Consider the following 21787-nt stretch of genomic DNA (forward strand, 5'->3'; position numbering starts at 1 on the left):
GTGAACACATTTTTCGTTGGTGCCCTGGCACTTTACCCACAAACCACTTGTTTTCGTACCCACAATTCCTTGTCCCACTCGAGATTTCAATAGTGAGCGTGTGCTCTGTTTATTGAATGTAAACATATCTTCAGACTGGATACCGTGTGTCTGAACACAGCACCATTTTGTGCCGGTGCCCGGGTACTAGTGCCCGGGCACCAAGTGTGAACACTGCCTTACAAAACCGCGCAGCAGCGAGATAGTTCTTTCCTCGCAGTTCTTTAATTATATACTGAGATGAGTTAGGGTTACTTTTGTTGGGGAGTTAGTGCCAGGTTTTAAATAGCTGGACAGCTCTTCTTATTTTGCCTCAATTGGTCAAAGTTTCATGAATCTCCGCGCGTGTTGACTGGAGCTATAAAGCAAATCGATTTATCTAGTAGCGTCAACTGGGTAACCAATTCACACAAACCTGACGACTGCAAGTCAATAGATTGATTGCCACGTGAAAATATCTGAAAATAGTAACAGTATGTGTAGATGACGCGGGAACCGATAAAACTTTAAGATTTGAAGTATTTCGCGAAAAGGAAGGGCCACAAAAGTGATGGCAAAGATTTAGAGAACCTGGAAATAGTATTAAATAGTTTTTTAAAAATAGTATTAAATAGTATTAAATTATATTAACACCTTCGTATGTACATTGAATGCGCTCATTTTCATAACGATTATAACGTAAATAAAATGCGCGTAAATCTCAGGTATGCGAATTCGTCAAGTAATCCGAGTGTGCTCGAGTCCATTGAGAACTATCCTCGCGTCAGTGGCTCATGATGATAAATGCACCGAAAATTGCACGAAGTTCCCTCGTTTTACTTGGTTGAGTTTGATAGTCAGGACAAGCAGTTGTACTCGTCGGGGTTTGGACATGAAAATAACGTAATGGCAAATAACTTCGAAACCTCGTCATATAACAAAATGTTCCAATGCACAAACTTTCTTAATTAAAAATCTTTTGAAGCAATGTCTTGCGCAAACATTGAAACTTGAAAATACTCAGCATAGAACATGCATCAGAGTCCCAATGGTCTCACCTTCTGGTTTGGCAATTATTGCTATCAATGTAGTCGGCAGAGTCAAGTGATTAATATATTTCTCTAGGATCTTTTCCCACATTTACAATCGACAGAGATTGTCTCTCCACAGGTTTTAGTCCTCATTTCTGGAACACATGACCGGACATAATTGTTGTGACAAGCTACACGACTGGATGGGTAACAATCGACCACAAGTTTTACCTCCTTCTCGCATACAAGCTTCAGTCGCCTTAATCTGACACAAAACGAATGTGTTTTAAACAACTCGCTAAGCCGAATATATTTTGAAATCCTGGCTCTTTATTGCCCGTTATACTGGGAAGATCTTGTCCACTTGTTCGTCACCTTAGGCATCGGCGGGCACACAGGTCAACAGTAACTTGTCGTTACTTGTATCTTCCGTTACCATGGTAACTTGAAGTACAAGGGAAGTCAGAACCACCTGTCGTTGGTGAAGGTAAGTGTGCTTTGATGAGCACGCGCTTATAAGAATTAAAAATTGTAAAGGAAAAATTTATTGCATAAGTTTGACTGTTGTTGCAATTTTTTTTCAACCGAAAATATGCACAGAAGTCAACAATAGTTTCAGGACATTTATGATTAGGCTTTTTAGCAACGTATAAAACGAATTTCGTCCATAGATTAAGCCTAGCGTTTTTAGTGTCTGACAGTTTAAAAATTGGCATTAATTAACTTAAATATGTATAGCGAAAAGACTGGTCCATCTTTATCTTTAAACTTTCTCAGTTTGACCACCTTCAGAAAGCTTAAAAAGAGATTTCTTGAACTCATCAAAAATAACAAAGCCATAGAATTTGGCGGTCTACCTCGTAACTAAGGTAATACTGTAGCATGTGTAGTAAAATCTAAACTTGTTCTAACAACAAGAGTGAAAGGGACTCGTTTTTTATTCAATGAAATTGTTGCGAAGCCCCCATAAACTGCATACAAAAAAGTTCCTTTTTTTTAGCCTTCGTATAAGTGCCCCAGACTTTGAACGATTTCCCTATACAATGACGACCGAAAAACCAACCGAAAGAAAAATTAACAAGTAGAGGGCAAATAGTTGATACTTACGTGAGCCAACCAGCGAAGCATTTTGATCTTACGTTTTCTCGTTTCCTCACAGTTGTCTTTTCCGTCGGCCGAATGACTCTGGCGTTCAGTTGCGTTTAGCTTCGTTTAATATTTGTTTGGAGTAAAACCAGGTGGTTCTTAAAGGTTTTTGTTCTCATGTTCTAGAGAAGTTTTTCAGAGGGCAACTCTTCAGGGTTACTTAGGATTGCGAAAGCTTGATCAACATATCACAGATGATGATATCTTGGCCTTTCATAGCTTAAATTTAGCTTTTCTAAAAGCTAAAAGTTTTTCTTGTCGATTTAAGGAAGTTCGAAGTGCTAAATTAACTAGTGAGGACAGATGGTTAAGGGTGACATACTTGATTCTATTGGTAAATATGATAATAACTAATTTACGTCAGTAGTAAAAATTTGCCATGTAAATTCTAGTAATTTTGTGCCTCGCTGAAACATTCTCTCGATTCAAATTAATCGCTACTTCCTTTCCAAGTCAGTCAATTTGCTTTTTTTTCTGTTTCTAAACTTAGTGGAAGCCATGATGCATTAGCTCCCACATTTTGACAGCGCGCGCGCTATTTGTAATTTGTATTCGTGTCACATAAAATCAGCCAATCAGACGTGCGTAATTTCTTCAAGTATATCATTAAGGGTTTTAATAAAAAAGAAGACAACAAAAACAGGATGAAATTTAGATCTAGTTTTATTTGAGTGAAATTTTCTCGTTTACAAACGCCGACGACTATTAGCGAAAAAAACTGAGGAGCCCTGACTTTTACATTTTTTTAGCACTTTTTTGGGCTCCAAACGCATGTTAAGTCTTTATTCATTTATTTATTTTTCATTTAATGCGCTATGTAGAAACAGCTGGCCTGGTTTACAGTTTTAAGATATGGAATTTTTTTTTTCAAATGAAAGCATCGCGAGGTTCGTGTGCTGAAATATTTTTATCTCAGCTAGACATTCGGCGAATAGTGATAATAAATAACAGCGCCTGTCGATTCTAAGAACAACCCTCTAGTAACTTAAAAGTTACACTTCAGGTGAGGAAGTTGAGGTACGTTGAGGTAAGGTAAAATTGTCTTTTTCATTTAGAAGATCATTTGAAAAGTTCCCTGTTTTATGTCCCTAAGTAAGCTTTTCCATGACACAGCCGATAAAGCTCCATACTTCGTTACCTGATAATTCAAGATGCCGGAAGAAATTTTCAAAATAATCATAGAAGTGGATTTGGGCAAGCTAAAAGTTCCCTGACTCTGAACGCGATTTTCATTACAGAAAGCTTTTAATGAGGTGATGACTCTTGCGGCTAGCAGTAAAATTTCTGGCTATCTCACGGTAACGTTTAATTTTTCTCCATTGCGATTGAATGAAAAAATCTTACGGTTACCTTTTTCACGACCAACGGTTGTAATTTGTCAATTTTACGTCTAAAGACTAAGTTTTCTGTGCCGTTTTAAAGCTAACGGTCTCTCCCATTGAGACTCTCTTCCAGGATTCTAAAAAATGATATTCCGGTTTAGTTCATACAGTTCGTAGGTGAGAATTGTTGGAGAAAATAAGTACTGACCGTTGTAAAAAGGGAAACCGTCATTAGACCAAACGGAAATAAGATAAATTAGTCATATAAAAATATATATATATAATCTTTAAACGACTCTTTTCATCTCTCCGACAAAGCTAAACGAGCCTCAAGGCAGTGTATGTTTTCTTCTGGTGAACAGGAGAGGCAGGTGGTGGTATTATAATAGATGATCTTCACTTAAAAAGCCTTAAGGGCGAAGATAGTCTCTTCGCTGTTCGATCGGCGAGAACTTAGGCAAATATTTTGTAAAAAAGGTTGGAAAAAAAATATTTCTCTCTTTTAAGATGAAGAGAGAAAAACCTATTTTTGGATGCCATTAAATGTTCGCTGCGTTTTGACAAGTTCCTGTCATCATCCATGTTAATTGAAATTCACCGCCAGCTATCATGATCGTAATATGTGCATTGTTAAATAATATTTCATAAGAATAACGGAAACTAACTTCTCTAGAACTTTCCTATCAGGAATTAACTTTCGTTCTTACTATATGTCAAATTAACTCATTTTCAACCAAAAGGAACGCTCATAGAGAATCAATTAAAGGCACTCTTAAATGGAAAGAGTTAAAAAGGGAGGGGAGTCCTAAAACCTGATCACTAAAAGAACATATTTTCGTCTCTTTCTCCCTAAGAAAATAAATTTCATAGAGGGGTGAACTACTTAACGTGTCTCAGTCTGGAAAGCGGCACGATACCTGCGAAAACATATTTCAAGCCTCTGTTTCATTTCGCTTTGGTTGTAAGGTTAAGGCCCCTTTTATATAAGGAATTATAAAATAATTCAAATAGTACGCGCGCTCTGATTGGCTATAAAACCATTTTACATGAGCGTATGTAAACACGGTTTTTCGTTCGACTCGATAAGCTGGAAACCACTCCGCTTCGCGTCGTGGTTTCCTACGCTTATCTCGCGTTCTCCCAACCTCCTGCGTGTTTACATCAGGCTATGTAAACACGGAAACCATTTTGCATTTCTTCGATATTGCAACTAGAGTACCAAACCTTACGACGGTGTAAGGAAAAGAAATAAAATGGCACGCCCTCTCCAGAAAATCTCCGACACCTTTCCGAGGGTTATTGTGGGAAAATATCTTCAAAATTAATTTCATCAGTATTTGACATGTCACCTCATGAGCTGTTTAGGAAATTTCAAATGTAATGCATATGACTCTAAAGCTTTAAGAAATATAATGGGTCAAGCGCGCGCATGTGAGTGCGTTTTCTAAACGGCTATTGCTCCATCCAACCACCCCTATACCTTGTGTGTTCAAGAAGTTTTCATTTTGAAAAAAGATTCTCTCCTCGTAACCGGTCGCAATCTTGAACAAAGTGATAGCTAGCCTTTGTCATTTTTAGGGCAGCGTGTGAAACCTCACAATGACTCCAAAGTTTTCGCTGATAATCATGTTTCTGATGTTCCGGATTGGTATCCTCAACGCCAGCAGCCAATGTCATGCAGGGGAACACTCTATTGGTGGGATGTTCCTCAGAGGTCATACATTTATGACGTATCGGGTTGGGTTGCCTGAAATGTGTTATTTCCGGTGTGAGGAAGAAGTCACGTGTCAGAGCTACAATTTCGTGATTGCTGAAAAGATCTGTGAACTGAACAATCGTACAAAGGAAGCAACACCGGAAGATTTTATGCCAGATCAGAGGAGATATTATATGAAACGCTCCAAAAATAGAGGTACCCCTTTATTTTTGTTTATTAGTTTCGCCTACTCGTTTCTCAGTATGGAAGTATTTTAATCCGTCATATTACAATCACAATTGCAGAAAACTCAGATTTCAGGCGTATACATAATTAAAGATACATATTTCTACGACGGACCTGTAGAAGACCTTGAAAGATGTCAATTCAATAATTGCTTCACTGCCAGAAAAGGTTTTTGAAAGGAAAAAATTAAATAAAATAACCGACTCCACGCCATTGTCAAGTTAACTAATAAAAAAGCATCTGAACTTAAGAACGAAGTTAAAAAAACATTTCCCTCAGTGACCTTGACAGTGGTGTCGTAATGAAACCGAAAAGGTGGTTAGTTTCTCTCTTTCATTGTTGTTGCCTTTCATCTTAAGGCGGGGGTAAACCTGAAATTTGCTCAAAAACTGAGTTTTTTGTTTTCCTCGGAATTTGCAGCTTTGGGTATTCAATTTTGCTATGGAAAAATTATTTTCCACTTATTTTCACTATTTTTGCCTTTTTGAGCGATTTCAAAACTCCCGCTCTGGCTAATGGCGTGGTCACCATGGCAACGAGAAGAGCATTTTTTTTTTAATTTTTCAGTTGTTTATGACGTGTTATTCTGGCAACCAAGCTCCAAACGGGCAGGATTTAACGAGAGATACTTTATTTAGTCTTATCTGAAAGGTTTTCTAGGGCCAAAACCATTATGGGATAGATTTAGATGCAGTTTTGGTCGAATGTGACACTCGGTGTACTAGGAGCAATCAAAGGAAAAATTATAATCAAAGGAAAAGTTATATCGAAAATGGTTGGAGAGAAAAGTAGATCTGTCTACAGGAGGAAAAGAAAGAGAAAGGCGAAAACATAAAGAAGAGTCTAAAGAAAGAGCTCCTGATGTTGACGAAATCGCCGCCTCAACTCCGAGCACTTCGCGAGATGAAAATCAGCTCTCCGACTCGGACACTAAAGAAACCGTTGGTTCCTCCAGAAAGAAAATGAAAAAATCTCGTATTTCAATCACAATTGCAGAAAACTCAGATTTCAGGCATATACAGTATTTAAGATACATATTTTTATGGCTGGCCTTTGGAAGATGTTAATTCAATGATTGCTTCATTGTTAGAAAAGGTTTTTGAAAGGAAAATTAAAGAAAATAACCGACTCCACGCCATTGTCAAGTTAAGTTATAAAAAGTATTCAAACTCAGGAACGAAGTCAAAAAACAGTTCCCTTAGTAACCTTGACAATGGTGTCGTAATAAAACTGAAAAGGTGGTTAGTTTCTCTTTTTCATTGTTGTTGTCTTTCATCTTAACTACTTCATAATCAAATAGAATTACTGTAGCACAGTTTTCATTTCTTCCTGCTTTTATATGGTCAGGAAAGGGGGAAGCTTTCTTCTTTACCTTGTTATTTCCATGCCAAAAAAAATCAGATGCTCAAGTCATATCAGGAGGTATCGAATTGCATGATGGTGTAAACTACCTATTTGTAATTCGTTTTTACTGACGCAGTTCCCCTCGGATCCATCAAAGAACTTCCAGCGGATACCTGCGGTGAGATCAAAGCGAGTGAAGGCGAAGAGATGATTGACGGAATACACTGGATTTACTCTGAAGAGAATGGCGAGGTCATCAAGGCTTATTGTAAAGGTAAATTGTTTTACTTCATTGGTGGACTCAATCATCCTTCCACTGCCTCCTTAAATTCACCTTTTGGCCTTTATATCTCACGTGTAGTATCACGTGACTTTTGATGTCAACAAACCCCGAAAGTTCAGACATTGAGTCGAGCTCGCAGCACATGTGTCAAAACTTAGGCCTTGGAAATTTTTCTCGAGGTATCGTGAATCGTTTTTCAAGTGCCATAAGCTCATCTCTTTGTCGTAACCATTACGTTTAGGTGTACATTTACTAAACAACTGCAATCGTACACGTTCATAGAGTTGAAATCGGTTTTGTTTTTGGGAATGAAGGCTTCCTCACGTCCTACAGTGATTCGTGGGCACTAATTTCTTGTCGAACGGGGATTTATCTGACAATCTACGCACTAAACACCCTGAAAACACCTGATCAGATACGTCACTGTACGCAGAACTAGTTCGATTATTCCATGCCGCAACGCTTCCTGTAACATTCTTCGCATCTGCTTCAACGGCAGCGAAATGACAACTTGCTTAATAAACGATCAAATAAATGCCAAAAGAAAGATGTCAATTTTGAGCGAAGAGACGCTTCTTGAAAGTGGGAAAAATTTCCAAAGCCAAAGTTTGGACACATGTGCTGCGAGCTCGACTCAATGTCCGCATTTTCGGGGTTTGTTTACATCAAAGTCACGTGATACTACTCGTAAAATCTAAAGCCCAAAAGGTGAATTGATGTGTTGTTACATTCCGACATAGGTATTTTTTAAAATATTAATCTCGCCGCGGTGTTCTGCAAAAAGAGTTAGGAACAATGGTAATAGCATTGTTTTGGTGATAACGCTGAAAGATAAACAAACCCGGAGAAGGATAAATGAACTAGACATGAATTATTCTCTCCGTCACACGAAATTGTTTTGATCGGTCAATGAGTTGGACAAACACTGAATTGATTATTCAGTTACCCCTTTTATCACTAGAACATATCTTGCAAATGACTTTTAGTTACCATTAACAACATAAAATAAAACTATCAAGATTCACTACCTAAATTATTAGTGTATTACATTATTTCAGAGGGCTGGCAAAAAATAAATGGTGAAGTGCCTGTCTGCTTTGGAGCCAAAGATGACAAGTATGGCGCCTTCAACATGACAAAGAGAGGACGAGTGAAGACAATGAAGCTTATTCACAGGTCGGGATGGGTGAAATGCAACCCTAAGTTTAATGCATCCTACTGGAGTTGCACTAATCCACAATACAAAAGACACTTGATGACAATCATCACGGATGCTGATAAGAAACCTGTCTTGCCGCCTGCTCACGACCTGAAGTATTTCGGAGGGCCAGATGAAAAAGCCCACTTTTACAGTCTTCCTGGATATCATCATAATTCAACTGAGCTCGTTTTTCGTACCCTCGTCAATCCACTGTCTGTTTCGAACAACCAAGAGATGCAGATTTGGTACGGACAGGATATGGTGGATAGTCGAGAGGTGGACAACAGTGGGGAAACTTGTGTTGATGTATATGCATTATATGTGTGAGTTTGCCCATTGAAGACCTTGCCTTCGTTGATTTCAAAACTGACTTAAAAAGAGAAATTAGATTATGAACCAACGCTTGTCATGTATACTAACACAGTAAACAGTTACATTTTAAGAAAGAAAACTTACGATTTAAACAAGGCGGAGAGAAAATCAAGAAATTAGTTTTAAGACCTTTTCATCTTTTGTTTCAATATTTGAGGACTGCTATATCTTTGTTCCAGACCCGACAAAATTAATTCAAATAAGTGCTTATTTATCGTGGGTTTTTGAACTGAACCTCGATTTAAAAATAAAAGAAAACGAAGAAGAAAGCGAAACAAAACAGGGAAGTCATAAACAATTAAGAGAAAACAAAGAACAAGACAAACACCCTCCCAAAAACATTCTTCTCACTCCCATGAACCAATAAAACCTCAAAACCCATTGATCAACAACTTCCTAAAAACTGTCCTATCGGTGCTCGAGTCGGGCTGTTGAGGAATTCCTCAAATTTGTTACAGTTTTGATTACAGACAGAACGGTACAACAAAGAACGGGATAACACAGAACGGTACAACAAAGAACGAGATGACACAGAACGGTACAACAAAGAACGGGATGACACAGAACGGTACAACAAAGAACGGGATGACACAGAACGGGACAATTCCGTAACCTGTCACCGCCAACTCGGCTAAATATGAAACAAAGAATCAACGTCATGAAAAAATCAATGGATTCTAAAATTATTTTACCATTGGCTCGAACCCTAAGAATCTAAACCTTTTTTGGACCAAATTGTAGCCGCTTGAAGTGTTACAACCACAGCTAAATAATATTATTTCGGGCTTTACAATACGCTGATTACCGCGCGCTTGATGATTGGTCTTTCTCCTGATCCATATGCAATTAAGAGCACAGAGTTCAATAAACAAGGTATTTCATGATGAATATTATCACCACTTAATGGCCTTTTAAGGCCACTTAATACTGTTATTCCGCATGGATATTCGTAACTAGGAATTCCTTTTGTTTTCTTTTGGGAAAATAAACTACACTTAAGTAAATTAATAAACCACTGAACTTAACCAATTATCTCCCTCGCAAACATCTAATAATAAAGAACTGAAGTCGCGTATTTTTGTTAGGGAGTTATTAGAACGAAAATATTATTTTTTGAAGCTTTTCTTTTCTTTTCCTGCTCTTCACAAAACCCTAATTTGTGCCTCTCACTCTCAAAATTATTTTACGACTTTCCCGGTCAAGATACCACATGACATAGCCTGATGACGTTCGCTGTAAACAGAGCACTGAGATAAAATCTGATGACATGTCCACAAACCAGCGGTATTTTGCGATGGATTCGCACGCAGTCTCAGACCAGTTGTTTAACCTTACTTAAGCCGTCTGAAGCGTCAAAATCATGGTTTAGTTCTATTTCTACTTGGTACCATACAATTAGCTGAATACCACAGAACTCTTTGTGGCTGGAAGTTGCGCAATAAATGTTGAAAAACTACAGAGAATTTTCTCGTATTGTATCTATGTAAATATTTTGAGTTTTAGTCAGTTTCTTATTAGCATTTTCACAATTGATTATGTAAGTGCATGAAAAAAATTTTATCCTTCAACTTGAACATGTCGGTTGAGCAGTCGAAACGTCGTTGCTTTTTAACGTTAATTTTTATGGTAAAATCCGTTTTTAAAAATTTGTTGGTATTCGAAAACTACAGAGGTTTTAGTAACTTAGCCCGATGGGATTAACTGAAATAAGGAATGTAGTCGTAACACATCCGTGAAACACAAACTGAATGTAAACGATAACAAACGTCATTTTGTAACAGCGTCAAGCGCTTTTTCCTTGTAGAAATCTGGAAAAAGAACTTCCTTTGTTTCCTTTAAAATCAAGTTCCTTTCTAAACTATCTTTTAAGAAATGAATAAAACCCAGTCTAGAAAACCTTATGATGAAATTACTGATGTTGCAAACTACGGGAATTTATTTCGTAGCCCGCTTGGTCTACTCCTCCTGGACTTAATCATACGTATATGATTTAAAGGCAAATTCAATGGCTGATGATGCCTATTTATTGCTATTTTTCTGAAAGAGCTCAAATGTCTGGTAGGTGAAGTCACACAATGAAGAGAGCGTTGAGGTGTCTTGTTTTGTTTTGTTGAAAGGCATAACTAGGATATAGTTAAACTCATTGTTATTTGGGGTAAATGGAAGATAAATTAGTGATCCCTGAACAAACAGAAGTTTGTCTTCCTCCCTCTAAGAAATTAGAGAGCCAGTTAAATATTGCATCGGTGAAGTCCACATGTAGTAATATCAAACTAACTGCTCATGTGCACGGTCTTGAACAAGAAGAGTGAAGAAATTACTTCAAAATCAACACTCGTGTTTCTTGCTTAATTCAGCTTATGTCTATCTGCTCTTCTCCTTGATATGATTTAAATGTCAGTACAGGGGCTTGCCTCAGTTATTTCAAAGAAAATGCTATAGATATTTAATCGTTTGTGTTGAATTAATTTTGCCTTACTTTCGAGAAACAGAAATGTGTGTGATTCTAAAAAAACTTATCTTACTTGAAGGTCTCTCATACTGATGAGCAAGTTTTAATGCAAAGGAACAGCGTTGAATTTTCTCTAATCGCTTAAATATTCCTCGAAATTTGAGTCGAATAGGTTTTGAAAATGAAACCGTACATAATGCGAGCGAAGAGCTGAGATTACAATGAAAAATCCCGTCTCTAAAGCTTTTTTGGATCAAGGAGAGCTCTCGCAGACTTTGCTGTTGAATCGTGTAAGGTAGGTAAATTTATTTTGGCATTTTCTTCTAGAAAAAGTCTTCTGTTTCAAAGGGTTTGAAAAGTAGTGTAAGACATATATCTACTAAAACTTGACATCTCGCCAAATAAATTTGTGCCACAAAATCTTTAACCTCCGGCCAATCACCAGTTGTTTAGTTTGAAAAATGTTGGAGCGTTACGACCTTCCAAGAAGTAGAAGATAGAATAGCCTTAGACACAGATAGATATAGTTAAAAAAAACAACTTGGTCGGGATGTTTGAAACATGACAACCATGACCTTTTTGGGTATGATCTCTTTTGCCTTGACATCGTTTTTGATGTTATTATCATAAATGTTACTTGTGCCTATCGTGAAACGCGAGTCCTCTGATGAACAAAATGATATCTCACTGAAATAACCGAAAATTGCAGAGCAGTCATCAGATACTCAAAGAGATATCTCGCTCTGATTAATTAAGGACAAATGCCTAAATGGGTCGTAGAACAAGGAATGTCCATATTATACCCTATCAAAATTAGGTAACTTTTAAAATACTTGAAAGATATTTAACTTGGTATTTCTAGTCTGTTGCGGTTAATCAGTTGAATGACCAATTTAGAGAAAACACAAGCATTTTTAAACTCGTTGGAGAGTGTTTCGAACACCGGCGATGGACAAAGATTAAGTTTTTGTCAGCTAATTTGTCTAATAAAAAGAATTACAAAAAATCGCAAAACACGTGTTCATCTCGTGGTTTATGATCAGTTGTAATATTTCCCATTGTACCCGCCGATGACGTAAGCAATTACCACAACTTTCAAAACATCACTCCCGCCAATTACTCATTAAAAGGAACTCGCGTTCATGAAATTGGCCATACAACATGAAACTTGCTCAATGGGCAGTTTTTTTTTTTAAAGTAATCGTAGGTAAACGCTAGGGAAGCGCAAGGAGCGAAAAACGTGCGAGAGAAGGGACGCGGGAAAAAATAAAGCACCGTAGTACGTGCTGTTCCGCATCCAAAAGCAACCCCTTGTCTCAACCAATTACATCCAATTACAGCGTTTAATACTGTTTACGTTACTTCTAAGAGTATTCATCAAAGAACTGGTGTACCAAAATAAAATAACCCATATGAGCAACCGCAAATTTTTGTTTTCTTCTGTTCAGATACTGACCACATTCGCCCTTTGCTTACTTTTCATCCAAACGGTAAGGATTACTCCATTTCCGTTTGATGGCCTAGCTCAATAGAAAGAAGATTTCGTCTATCGTGACAGTGACCAAGTCGGTGGCGGCATTGAAGAAAGTAAAACGTTATGTCGTGACATCAGCCCAAACGATCATCGTGACGGAAGCAGGAAAAACAGCTTGAATCGATTCCACCACCGTGTCACTCGCGATACCCATTCGTGCGTCAAGTCCAACATATCAGTTACTATTTGTGGCGGTATGATGGTATTCAATGTATGTCACTTGTGGGAATACAAGCGTCGATTTGATTGACGGGTCCTACCCTCCGCCAGACTCCGGAGGAATACGGATACGGAAGTACTATAACGGGTACGGAAAAGTACATGTTACGAGATGCAGATGCAAACAATGAAGGTTATCGGTAAGAGTTTTGAAAAATAATATATGTTTACAAAATAAATCACCGTCATCCTTTTACTCTTCAAAAGTAATCAAAGTGTTCTGTATTGGTGATAAAAGATGACACACCGAAGTGTTACGTTTTGTACAACCATTCCAGATGAAAGCAGAAATGCTGTTTGGCTGTATAGGTTAACATCGATGTTGATTTTTAATCGTATACAAGTAAAAATGCTTTTCTTAGTTTGTTTAGTGACGAGATGATTATCATTCTTCTTGTAACTTTTATTCTAAAATCAGCCGTCTATTCTCCTCAATTACCCAAAGGAGAGAGATTGAAGCAAAGAATGAATTCAAACAATCTCTTCCCCAATGCAGAGTACAGAACACTGCTTCCATAGCATCGTATACACCCCAAAATATCTCCTGTTGGCTTCAAAGATCCCGAAAAAATATAACTACCTTACGGCGTGACTAAAGCGCTCTGCCAAAGCTAGCCTTTCCGCTTTAAATTTCCCCCGTACGCTGTGAGGGCACTGAGTTCTGCGATATCTTACTCCTGATAAACTGGATTTCCTTAGTCAAAGCCAGTTTGATAAACAACGTCCATGTTGATAATGAAGTAATACAAATGCACTATATTCGCCGTTTTTCGGGAAACTCTTATGGTCTTTGGTGAAACGATTCAACAGGAAGTCTACCTGCCTATAAAGCCGGATGTTAATCTTAACGAGGGCAGATATGCTTAAAATTAGGCAACAACAAAGAATTTGCTCTTTTGTTGGCGTTACGGTTCTGATGACTAAAATAAGCTGACTTATCAACAACGCCTAGGATGGCGATTTGTTGTCTAAATTCAGTACATTCATCGATCTCTATTTAATTCGTGGAGGAATTTTTCTATCGAGTTAACATGGATTCATATGAACACTTGAGGAGTTTTAAGACGCCGTCGAAAATCTGTGTACCTTTCAAGTTGTGATATGGAGAACATGAACAGTTGGTCTTCGCTATTTCTGACCTTGGCTTAAATTTTGGTCTTTACGCCTCCTTTAATACACTGGAGAGACCAAAGCCGTTGAAAACCGGTTAATACAAAAATATGATGCACCTGTGCCAGAGGGAACCCAGAGGATAAAAAAGGGCTAAACAGAAAGTAAATTGCGAAATTAAAAATGAATCAATCATTGCTCTGATCATATTGAAATATATAAGGCCATCAACATAAACTTTCAGAGGATCATCTTTAAATTTATGAAAACTTAAAATGAATCGTAGTATTTATTTGGGGTGACGTACATCAAAAAACTCCTAATGAACTAGAGAGAAACAAAGATGATTAATTATGGCGAGGATCAGCACAGAATCAAATACAAATCAATTTAAATGTAGGTCAATTGTTTTTCCAAGATGGAAAACCCGTAGCCGGTAGACCGGAAATTTCTGGCGGTCATCCTGTAAACAAACAACTGTAACTTAAACCATTGAAAGATAAACAATGGGTGACGTGACTATTTACCCCCATTACTATAACTAATGTATTTAAGGTGCTAACCCTTTACGAAAGCTGCACTTCGAAATAAGCTGGCTATCGTTAATTCGGAATCTCGAAAAATTTGATAGTACATCTGAAGAGTTCACGTTTATCGCGTAGTCTCATCTTCAGGGGGAGGGTTGTCCTAGTAGATGGACTGCTGTCGGTGACAAAGTTAGACGTTTTTAACTTCCTTAGCGGAAGTAAGAAGTCATGACTCTGTTTATCACTTCCTCCCAAGTTTTCGAAACAGTCAGCATCACCATTCCTTTTCAGGAGCACACTATGCCGGTCGAGGCGATCACGATCTACAATGGCTGTTATTTACGATTAAGATATAAGTTATTTGATTCGTTCAAAAGGTAAATCAGCATAACTTATGTCCATAACGACTACATATATCACATAATCAATAGTTACGATGGGCAAGCTCAGAAACGGCCCTGTAGAATGGTTTCAAAAATTGCGTCACGCCGCGCACGTGCAATTCGAAGCCATTGTACAAGAACCACTTGAACCAAAAACGATTTTGAAATTTTTCTTGCATTTCGGTGGAATATTGCCTGGTGAGTAAGAACCAACACTATGCTTCTTGCAATGAACCTCAATGATATATCTTTCAAGACAATGATTCCACTTTCGGACTCTCTTTTCCTCGCAGGGGTTCAGTGAGCGAGAAACTCGTGAGAGGAAAGGATGGTTTTCTGTACTGCTCCTTTGCCTATCTTCTTCGTGCAGTTCAAGTAAAGAAGACAGTTTATCGGACAGCGCACTTGTAGATTCATTGCCATTCTTTAGATCTGCTAAAGCCTGGTTTTCTGGCAACTGAGAGACTCTAACAGGACTTGAACATACTTTGCAGAGAAGGAAACTTTGTACCAATTGATAGGCTGCGATGGACTGCGATAAAGAAGGAAAATTTTGATCTACAAGTATGAAAGCAATTTTATCAACATTCCTTTTCTGCAAAATTGTACCGAAAATGACAAGCTTCATTTAAGTACAAATGTCATTACGTTCAGAAAATGTAGGACTCATTCCACAATTTATTCAGTGACTCAACGAAAATGGTCAGAACATACCTGGTTGGATCTACCGTTCAATTCTTAGAAAGACTTTTTTCGTTTGTCTATTTTCAAATTACAAGAGATAAAGGAGTGGTACTACTTATTGGAAAAAAACACTTGCTTGTATATGATGTTCAACATATGAATACCAGGAAAGGAAATATTTCAAGCCGAGAGCTTATTTCTTGTTCAAGCACACCGGCCAAAATCACTCGACCACGTTCCCTAAACAAAATTGTCTAGCTTCAAATGAGCCATAAACCGACATTTCTTGTAACTAAAATGAATTTAGCTATGAGTATAGTTTGAACAATTGGAAAACCCACCATAAAGATAGTTTTAAAATCCATTCCTCTCTCCTCTTCGTCGACGTGAAGGTGTTCTGTTCTTCTATTAGTCCTCTGAAACTTGCTAGTCTCCAGGCTTTTATACTTGGCGTAAATTGTCGGAACCTGTTTGGTTATTGAATTTTTCTCGCCCGCTCCGCCCTCGATGCCGGTTGGTATGGAGATCGTTAACAGTGATCGTAATGTGTTCGCACGAATTCGGTCGAGTAATCTGATGGTAATCTCTGAGGTGGGAACTTGAAACTGGACCGTACCGTCGATGTGATCAGTGCTGCACGCTCGTTTTGTTTAGCAGTGTTGGCTGCAAAAATACGGCTTATATAGATTCAGAACAGCACAGGAAGACTATTTTAGCAATCATGGAGATGTAAATGATAACGTAAAGAATCTCAGTTTACCATCGGCCTAACAGCCTGCTAGCACTGGGCGAGGCGGAACCAGATCGGCTCACGCCTAGAGGAGCTTTTAGAAAGTGACCCAAAGCAAGAGGGCCAAGAGGACCCGATGCAATTTATTTGCATCGCGTAAGGGTTTTACATAGTGCATTCCCAGAGATAAATGTCAATAGATGCTGATATTGATGTACAGGCAGTGTTCCCCCACCTGACGTATTTTTCAACAAATGTGTGCAAGTTACTAATGTTTCTTTCAACATGATGTTCACCAACAAGAACAAATGTTACAGCAAAAAAATAAATTGTACACACTTGGTTCAATTTCATTTAATTAAAAGAAGAAAGACCTCGAAATCCCCAGTTGGAAGCCACTGAGACAGAAACCTAAGTTTTTTCCAGTACAAACAGTTTCCATTGATGGCCTCAAGCGTTAATCTTTCTGAAAATCTCTGTCTAATTCCCATGGAAATGTGGTTATGATCAGGTTTGACGTTTCCGTACGTCTTCTGCCCTCTATATTGCTGAGGTAATCCTAAGTGCACATCTCCTTGCAAAGGACAATTGACGTGGTTCCGGTTACTTTATTCAAACTCTCCCAAACTGCGGAAAACTAACTGTGGAAGAAAGCAATCTACTTCTTTCCTGACTCGTGGCATAGTTTTTGCTAGCCACCTCTGCAACCGCAATTATCGAAAAAAACCAAGGAATATTTATCCCAAAAGCTTCCTCTGTGGCCACACAAGAGCAAATAAGACATTTCACTTTTCATGTTGTACTCGGGTGACTTTCAAATCAAAGACAAAACGACTCGATTCCACCAGAAAAAAATGTTACCGAAATTAAAAACTTGAAATTATAATATCTGACTCTCGCAGTATTCTTTATTATCTTTTTCTGTCTGTAATGTAAAATTGAAGCTGTCTTTTAGCATGAAATGGAAGCGCCTAAAATTTCATCAATGGACCGTGGCTTATTTGTTAAATTTATGTCCCATTTCTCATCAATCCGGACTACAGCTTTCATGATTCCGCACTTGACCCGAAACCCAAGACCGTAGATATTTCTTCTTGCAGCTCTACTGACACACGAAAGAGTTCGCCGTGAAGGAGGCTCTTTGTGCTTGAAGCAGATCGTCTTTGTCTGATGCTATTTGTGATGTCCAGAAGATCATTACAGCCTTCGTCTACGCTTACCAACCTTCAGGTTGGTCTAGGTAATTAATAAATTGATACATAATACTTGGACTTCTCCTGCAAAGTTTGGAAGACAACTCGTCAGCCTTCTAGCCAATGATTGTTGACCCAAGGAATGCAGCCATATCGAAACTTTATCCTCCACTGACAAAACGACCCGCAAAGCGTGTTCTGATCTATTTAAACATACGACTTTGCGACAATGCTGATCCTGGCGGTATGCAGGAAGTTTGTTACTAAAGAACCCTTAGGGTTGAAATCTTCGAGGGAGACTCTATTTTTATCTTAGTCTCGTATTAGTGTCAAATGAAAAGCATTTGTGTTTCAGAACTATTTTGTTTATTTGTTTCTCTAGTTCTGTTACTGCTGAACAGTTGCACTTACGACACAGTTGTTGGTCCCTGCAGGTTACATGACAACGTTTATTTCACTGCCTCGGTTCCCAAAAATCGACCACAAAATACTCTCGGCACAATCAAAACGTGTTAATTTTCCTAGGTATGCCGGCCGTTAAAAGCCTCGCTCGTTGACCAGGTAAGTTCGTTTAATTTAGTTCAAAGTAAATATCAGTCTAAACAAGGTTCCGCCACAGTTCTAATTTGTAGTATCCCTCTCAAGTGAGAAAAATAACGAGTAGTTTCTTTGCTCACTTCCACATATTGTTGCACCTGAACAAACATTTCCTGTGTGATACAACATAAGGCGTTAGTTTGTCATGTTTATCCGTAGTTCCTTACATTGCGCCCACTCGACGTTTGCGTCTTTTGAACTTTGCGTGGGTGACACGGATCTACGGGAAGTGATATAAATTTGGCTTATGATCATGTACCATAGCAACCAGATTGTAAACAAAGGATATTATGCATGATGGTGTAAACTACCTATTTGTAATTCGTTTTTACTGACGCAGTTGCCCTCGGATCCATCAAACTTCCAGCGGATACCTGCGGTGAGATCAAAGCGAGTGAAGGCGACGAGATGGTCGACAGGATGTACTGGATTTACTCTGAAGAGAATGGCGAGGTCATCAAGGCTTATTGTAAAGGTAAATTGTTTTACTACATTGGTGGACTCAATCATCCTTCCACTGCCTCCTTAAATTCACCTTTTGGGCTTTATATTTCACGTGTAGTATCACGTGACTTTTGATGTCAACAAACCCCGAAAGTTCGGACATTGAGTCGAGCTGCAGCACATGTGTCCAAACTTCGGCTTTGGAAATTTTTCTTGAGGTATCGTGAATCGTTTTTCAGGTGCCATAAGCTTATCTCTTTGTCGTAACCATTATGTTTAGGTATACATTTACTAAACAACTGCAATCGTACACGTTCATAGAGTTGAAATCGGTTTTATTTTTTGGGAATGAAGGCTTCCTCACATCCTACAGCGATTCGTGGGCACTAATTTCCTGTCGGACGGGGATTTATCTGACAATCTACGCACTAAACACCCTGAAAATACCTGATCAGATACATCACTGTACGCAGAACTAGTTCGATTATTCCATGCCGCAACGCTTCCTGTAACATTCTTCGCATCTGCTTCAACGGCAGCGAAATGACAACTTGCTTAATAAACGATCAAATAAATGCCAAAAGAAAGATGTCAATTTTGAGCGAAGAGACGCTTCTTGAAAGTGGGAAGTTATTTAAGAAAAATTTCCAAGGCCGAAGTTTGCACACATGTGCTGTGAGCTCGACTCAATGTCCAAACTTTCGGGGTTTGTTTACTAATCTAAAGCCCAAAAGGTGAATTGATGTGTTGTTACATTCCATAGGTATTTTTTAAAATATTAATCTCGCCGCGGTGTTCTGCAAAAAGAGTTAGGAACAATGATAATGGCTTTGTTTTGGTGATAACGCTGAAAGATAAACAAACCCGGAGAAGGATGAATGAACTAGACATGAATTATTCTCTCCCTCACACGAAATTGTTTTGATCGTTTAATGAGTTGGACAATCACTGAATTAATTATTCAGTTACCCCTTTTATCACTGGAACATATCTTGCAAATGACTTTTAGTTACCATTAACAACATAATAAAACTATCAAGATTCACTACCTAAATTATTAGTGTATTACACTATTTCAGAGGGCTGGCAAAAAATAAATGGTGAAAAGCCTGTCTGCTTTGAAGCCAAAGGTAACGAGTATGGCGCCTTCAACATGACAAAAAGTGGACGAGTGAAGACAATGAAGCTTATTCACAGGTCAGGATCTGTGCACTGCAACCCTACGACTGGTGCATCCTACTGGGGTTGCACTCGTTCACGATACCAAGGAGACTTGACGACAATCATCACGGATGTCGATAAGAAACCTGTCTTGCCGCCTGCTTACGACCTGAAGGATTTCGGAGGACCAGAAGAAAAAGCCCACTTTTACAGTCTTCCTGGATATCATCATAAGTCAACTGAGCTCGTTTTTCGTACCCTCGTCAATCCACTGTCTGTTTCGAACAATCAAGAGATGCAGATTTGGTACGGACCGGATATGGTGGATCGTGGCGAAGAGAACAACAGTGGGAAAACTTGTGTTGATGTATATGCATTTTATGTGTGAGTTTGCCCATTGAAGACCTTGCCTTCGTTGATTTCAAAACTGACTTTAAAAGAGAAATTAGATTATGAACCAACGCTTGTCATGTATACAAACACAGTAAACAGTTACATTTTAAGAAAGAAAACTTACAATTTAAACAAGACGGAGAGAAAATCAAGAAATTAGTTTTAAGACCTTTTCATCTTTTGTTTCACTATTTGAGGACTGCTATATCTTTGTTCTAGACCCGACAAAATTAATTCAAATAAGTGCTTATTTATCGTGGGTTTTTGAACTGAACCTCGATTAAAAAATAAAAGAAAAAGAAGAAGAAAGCGAAACAAAACAGGGAAGTCATGAACAATTAAGAGAAAACAAAGAACAAGACAAACAGCCTCCAAAAAACATTCTTCTCACTCCCATGAACCAATAAAACCTCAAAACCCATTGATCAACAACTTCCTAAAAACTGTCCTATCGGTGCTCGAGTTGGACTTTTGAGGAATTCCTCAAATTTGTTACAGTTTTGATTACAGACAGAACGATACAACAAAGAACGGGATGACACAGAACGGTACAACAAAGAACGGGATGACACAGAACGGTACAACAAAGAACGGGATGACACAGAACGGTACAACAAAGAACGGGATGACACAGAACGGGACAACAAAGAACGGGATGACACAGAACGATACAACAAAGAACGGGATGACACAGAACGATACAAAAAAGAACGCCTGATGACGTTCGCTGTAAACAGAGCACTGAGATAAAATCTGATGACATGTCCACAAACCAGCGGTATTTTGCGATGGATTCGCACGCAGTCTCAGACCAGTTGTTTAACCATACTTAAGCCGTCTGAAGCGTCAAAATCATGGTTTAGTTCTATTTCTACTTGCTACCATACAATTAGCTGGATACCACGGAACTCTTTGTGGCTGGAAGTTGTGCAATAAATGTTGGAAAACTACAAAGAATTTTCTCGTATTATATCTATGTAAATATTTTGAGTTTTAGTCAGTTCCCATTAGCATTTTCACAATTGATTATGTAAGTGCATGAAAAAAATTTTATCCTTCAACTTGAACATGTCGGTTGAGCAGTCGAAACGTCGTTGCTTTTTAACGTTAATTTTTATGGTAAAATCCGTTTTTAAAAATTTGTTGGTATTCGAAAACTACAGAGGTTTTCGTAACTTAGCCCGATGGGATTAACTGAAATAAGGAATTTCACAACCCGTGAACCCATTTCCGCGTGTTCTATAAACATATGTAGTCGTAACACATCCTTGAAACACAAACTTAATGTAAACGATAATAAACGTCATTTTGTAACAGCGTCAGGTGCTTTTTCCTTGTAGAAATCTGGAAAAAGAACTTCCTTTGTTTCCTTTAGGATCAAGTTCCTTTCTAAACTATCTTTTAAGAATTGAATAAAACCCAGTCTAGAAAACCTTATGATGAAATGACTGATGTTGCAAACTACGGGAATTTATTTCGTAGCCCTTGGTCTACTCCTCCTGGACTTCATCATACGTATATGATTTAGAGGCAAATTCAATGGCTGATGATGCCTATTTATTGCTATTTTGCTGAAAGAGCACAAATGTCCGGTAGATAAAGTCACGCAATGAAGAGAGCGTTGAGGTGTCTTGTTTTGTTTTGCTGAAAGGCATAACTAGGATATAATTAAACTCATTGTTATTTGGGGTAAATGGAACA

The 21787-nt window shown here is 38.2% G+C and overlaps 1 protein-coding gene and 1 long non-coding RNA gene across 5 annotated transcripts; one reads left to right on the forward strand and one right to left on the reverse strand.

The window, feature by feature from the left end:
• Positions 1-248: 248 nt before the first annotated feature.
• LOC149038992 (uncharacterized) lies at positions 249-2496 on the reverse strand. The gene is made up of 2 exons (XR_016180057.1): positions 2157-2496; positions 249-1521 (listed from the first exon to the last, which is right to left on the reverse strand). It is a non-coding gene; the product is annotated as an uncharacterized LOC149038992 (long non-coding RNA).
• LOC149038993 (uncharacterized) lies at positions 1420-20221 on the forward strand. 4 transcript variants are annotated; one of them, XM_089183600.1, is made up of 7 exons: positions 3065-3212; positions 5096-5429; positions 6940-7077; positions 8145-8573; positions 16519-16521; positions 18429-18563; positions 19612-20221. In XM_089183600.1, the coding sequence occupies exons 2-7, from the start codon at positions 5117-5119 to the stop codon at positions 20079-20081; spliced, it is 1488 nt and encodes a 495-aa protein (XP_089039726.1). In that variant the 5' UTR covers positions 3065-3212; positions 5096-5116; the 3' UTR covers positions 20082-20221. The 4 variants fall into 4 exon arrangements, with proteins under 4 accessions (XP_089039725.1, XP_089039723.1, XP_089039724.1 ...); XM_089183599.1 differs by lacking the exons at positions 3065-3212; positions 16519-16521; positions 18429-18563; positions 19612-20221 and adding an exon at positions 1420-1536 and having other exon boundaries at positions 8145-8924; XM_089183597.1 differs by lacking the exons at positions 16519-16521; positions 18429-18563; positions 19612-20221 and having other exon boundaries at positions 3037-3198; positions 8145-8924.
• Positions 20222-21787: the final 1566 nt, after the last annotated feature.

The sequence above is a fragment of the Pocillopora damicornis genome, chromosome 10 (assembly GCF_964200805.1).
Source record: "Pocillopora damicornis chromosome 10, jaPocDami1.2, whole genome shotgun sequence".
NCBI lineage: Eukaryota > Metazoa > Cnidaria > Anthozoa > Scleractinia > Pocilloporidae > Pocillopora > Pocillopora damicornis.

Coding starts and splice junctions, on each gene's coding strand:
- LOC149038993 (XM_089183600.1), top strand. CDS start 5,117: ATGACTCCAAAGTTTTCGCTGATAATCATGTTTCTGATGTTCCGGATT. Junction 7,078..8,144: donor CATCAAGGCTTATTGTAAAG/GTAAATTGTTTT, acceptor ACATTATTTCAG/AGGGCTGGCAAAAAATAAAT. Junction 18,564..19,611: donor CATCAAGGCTTATTGTAAAG/GTAAATTGTTTT, acceptor ACACTATTTCAG/AGGGCTGGCAAAAAATAAAT.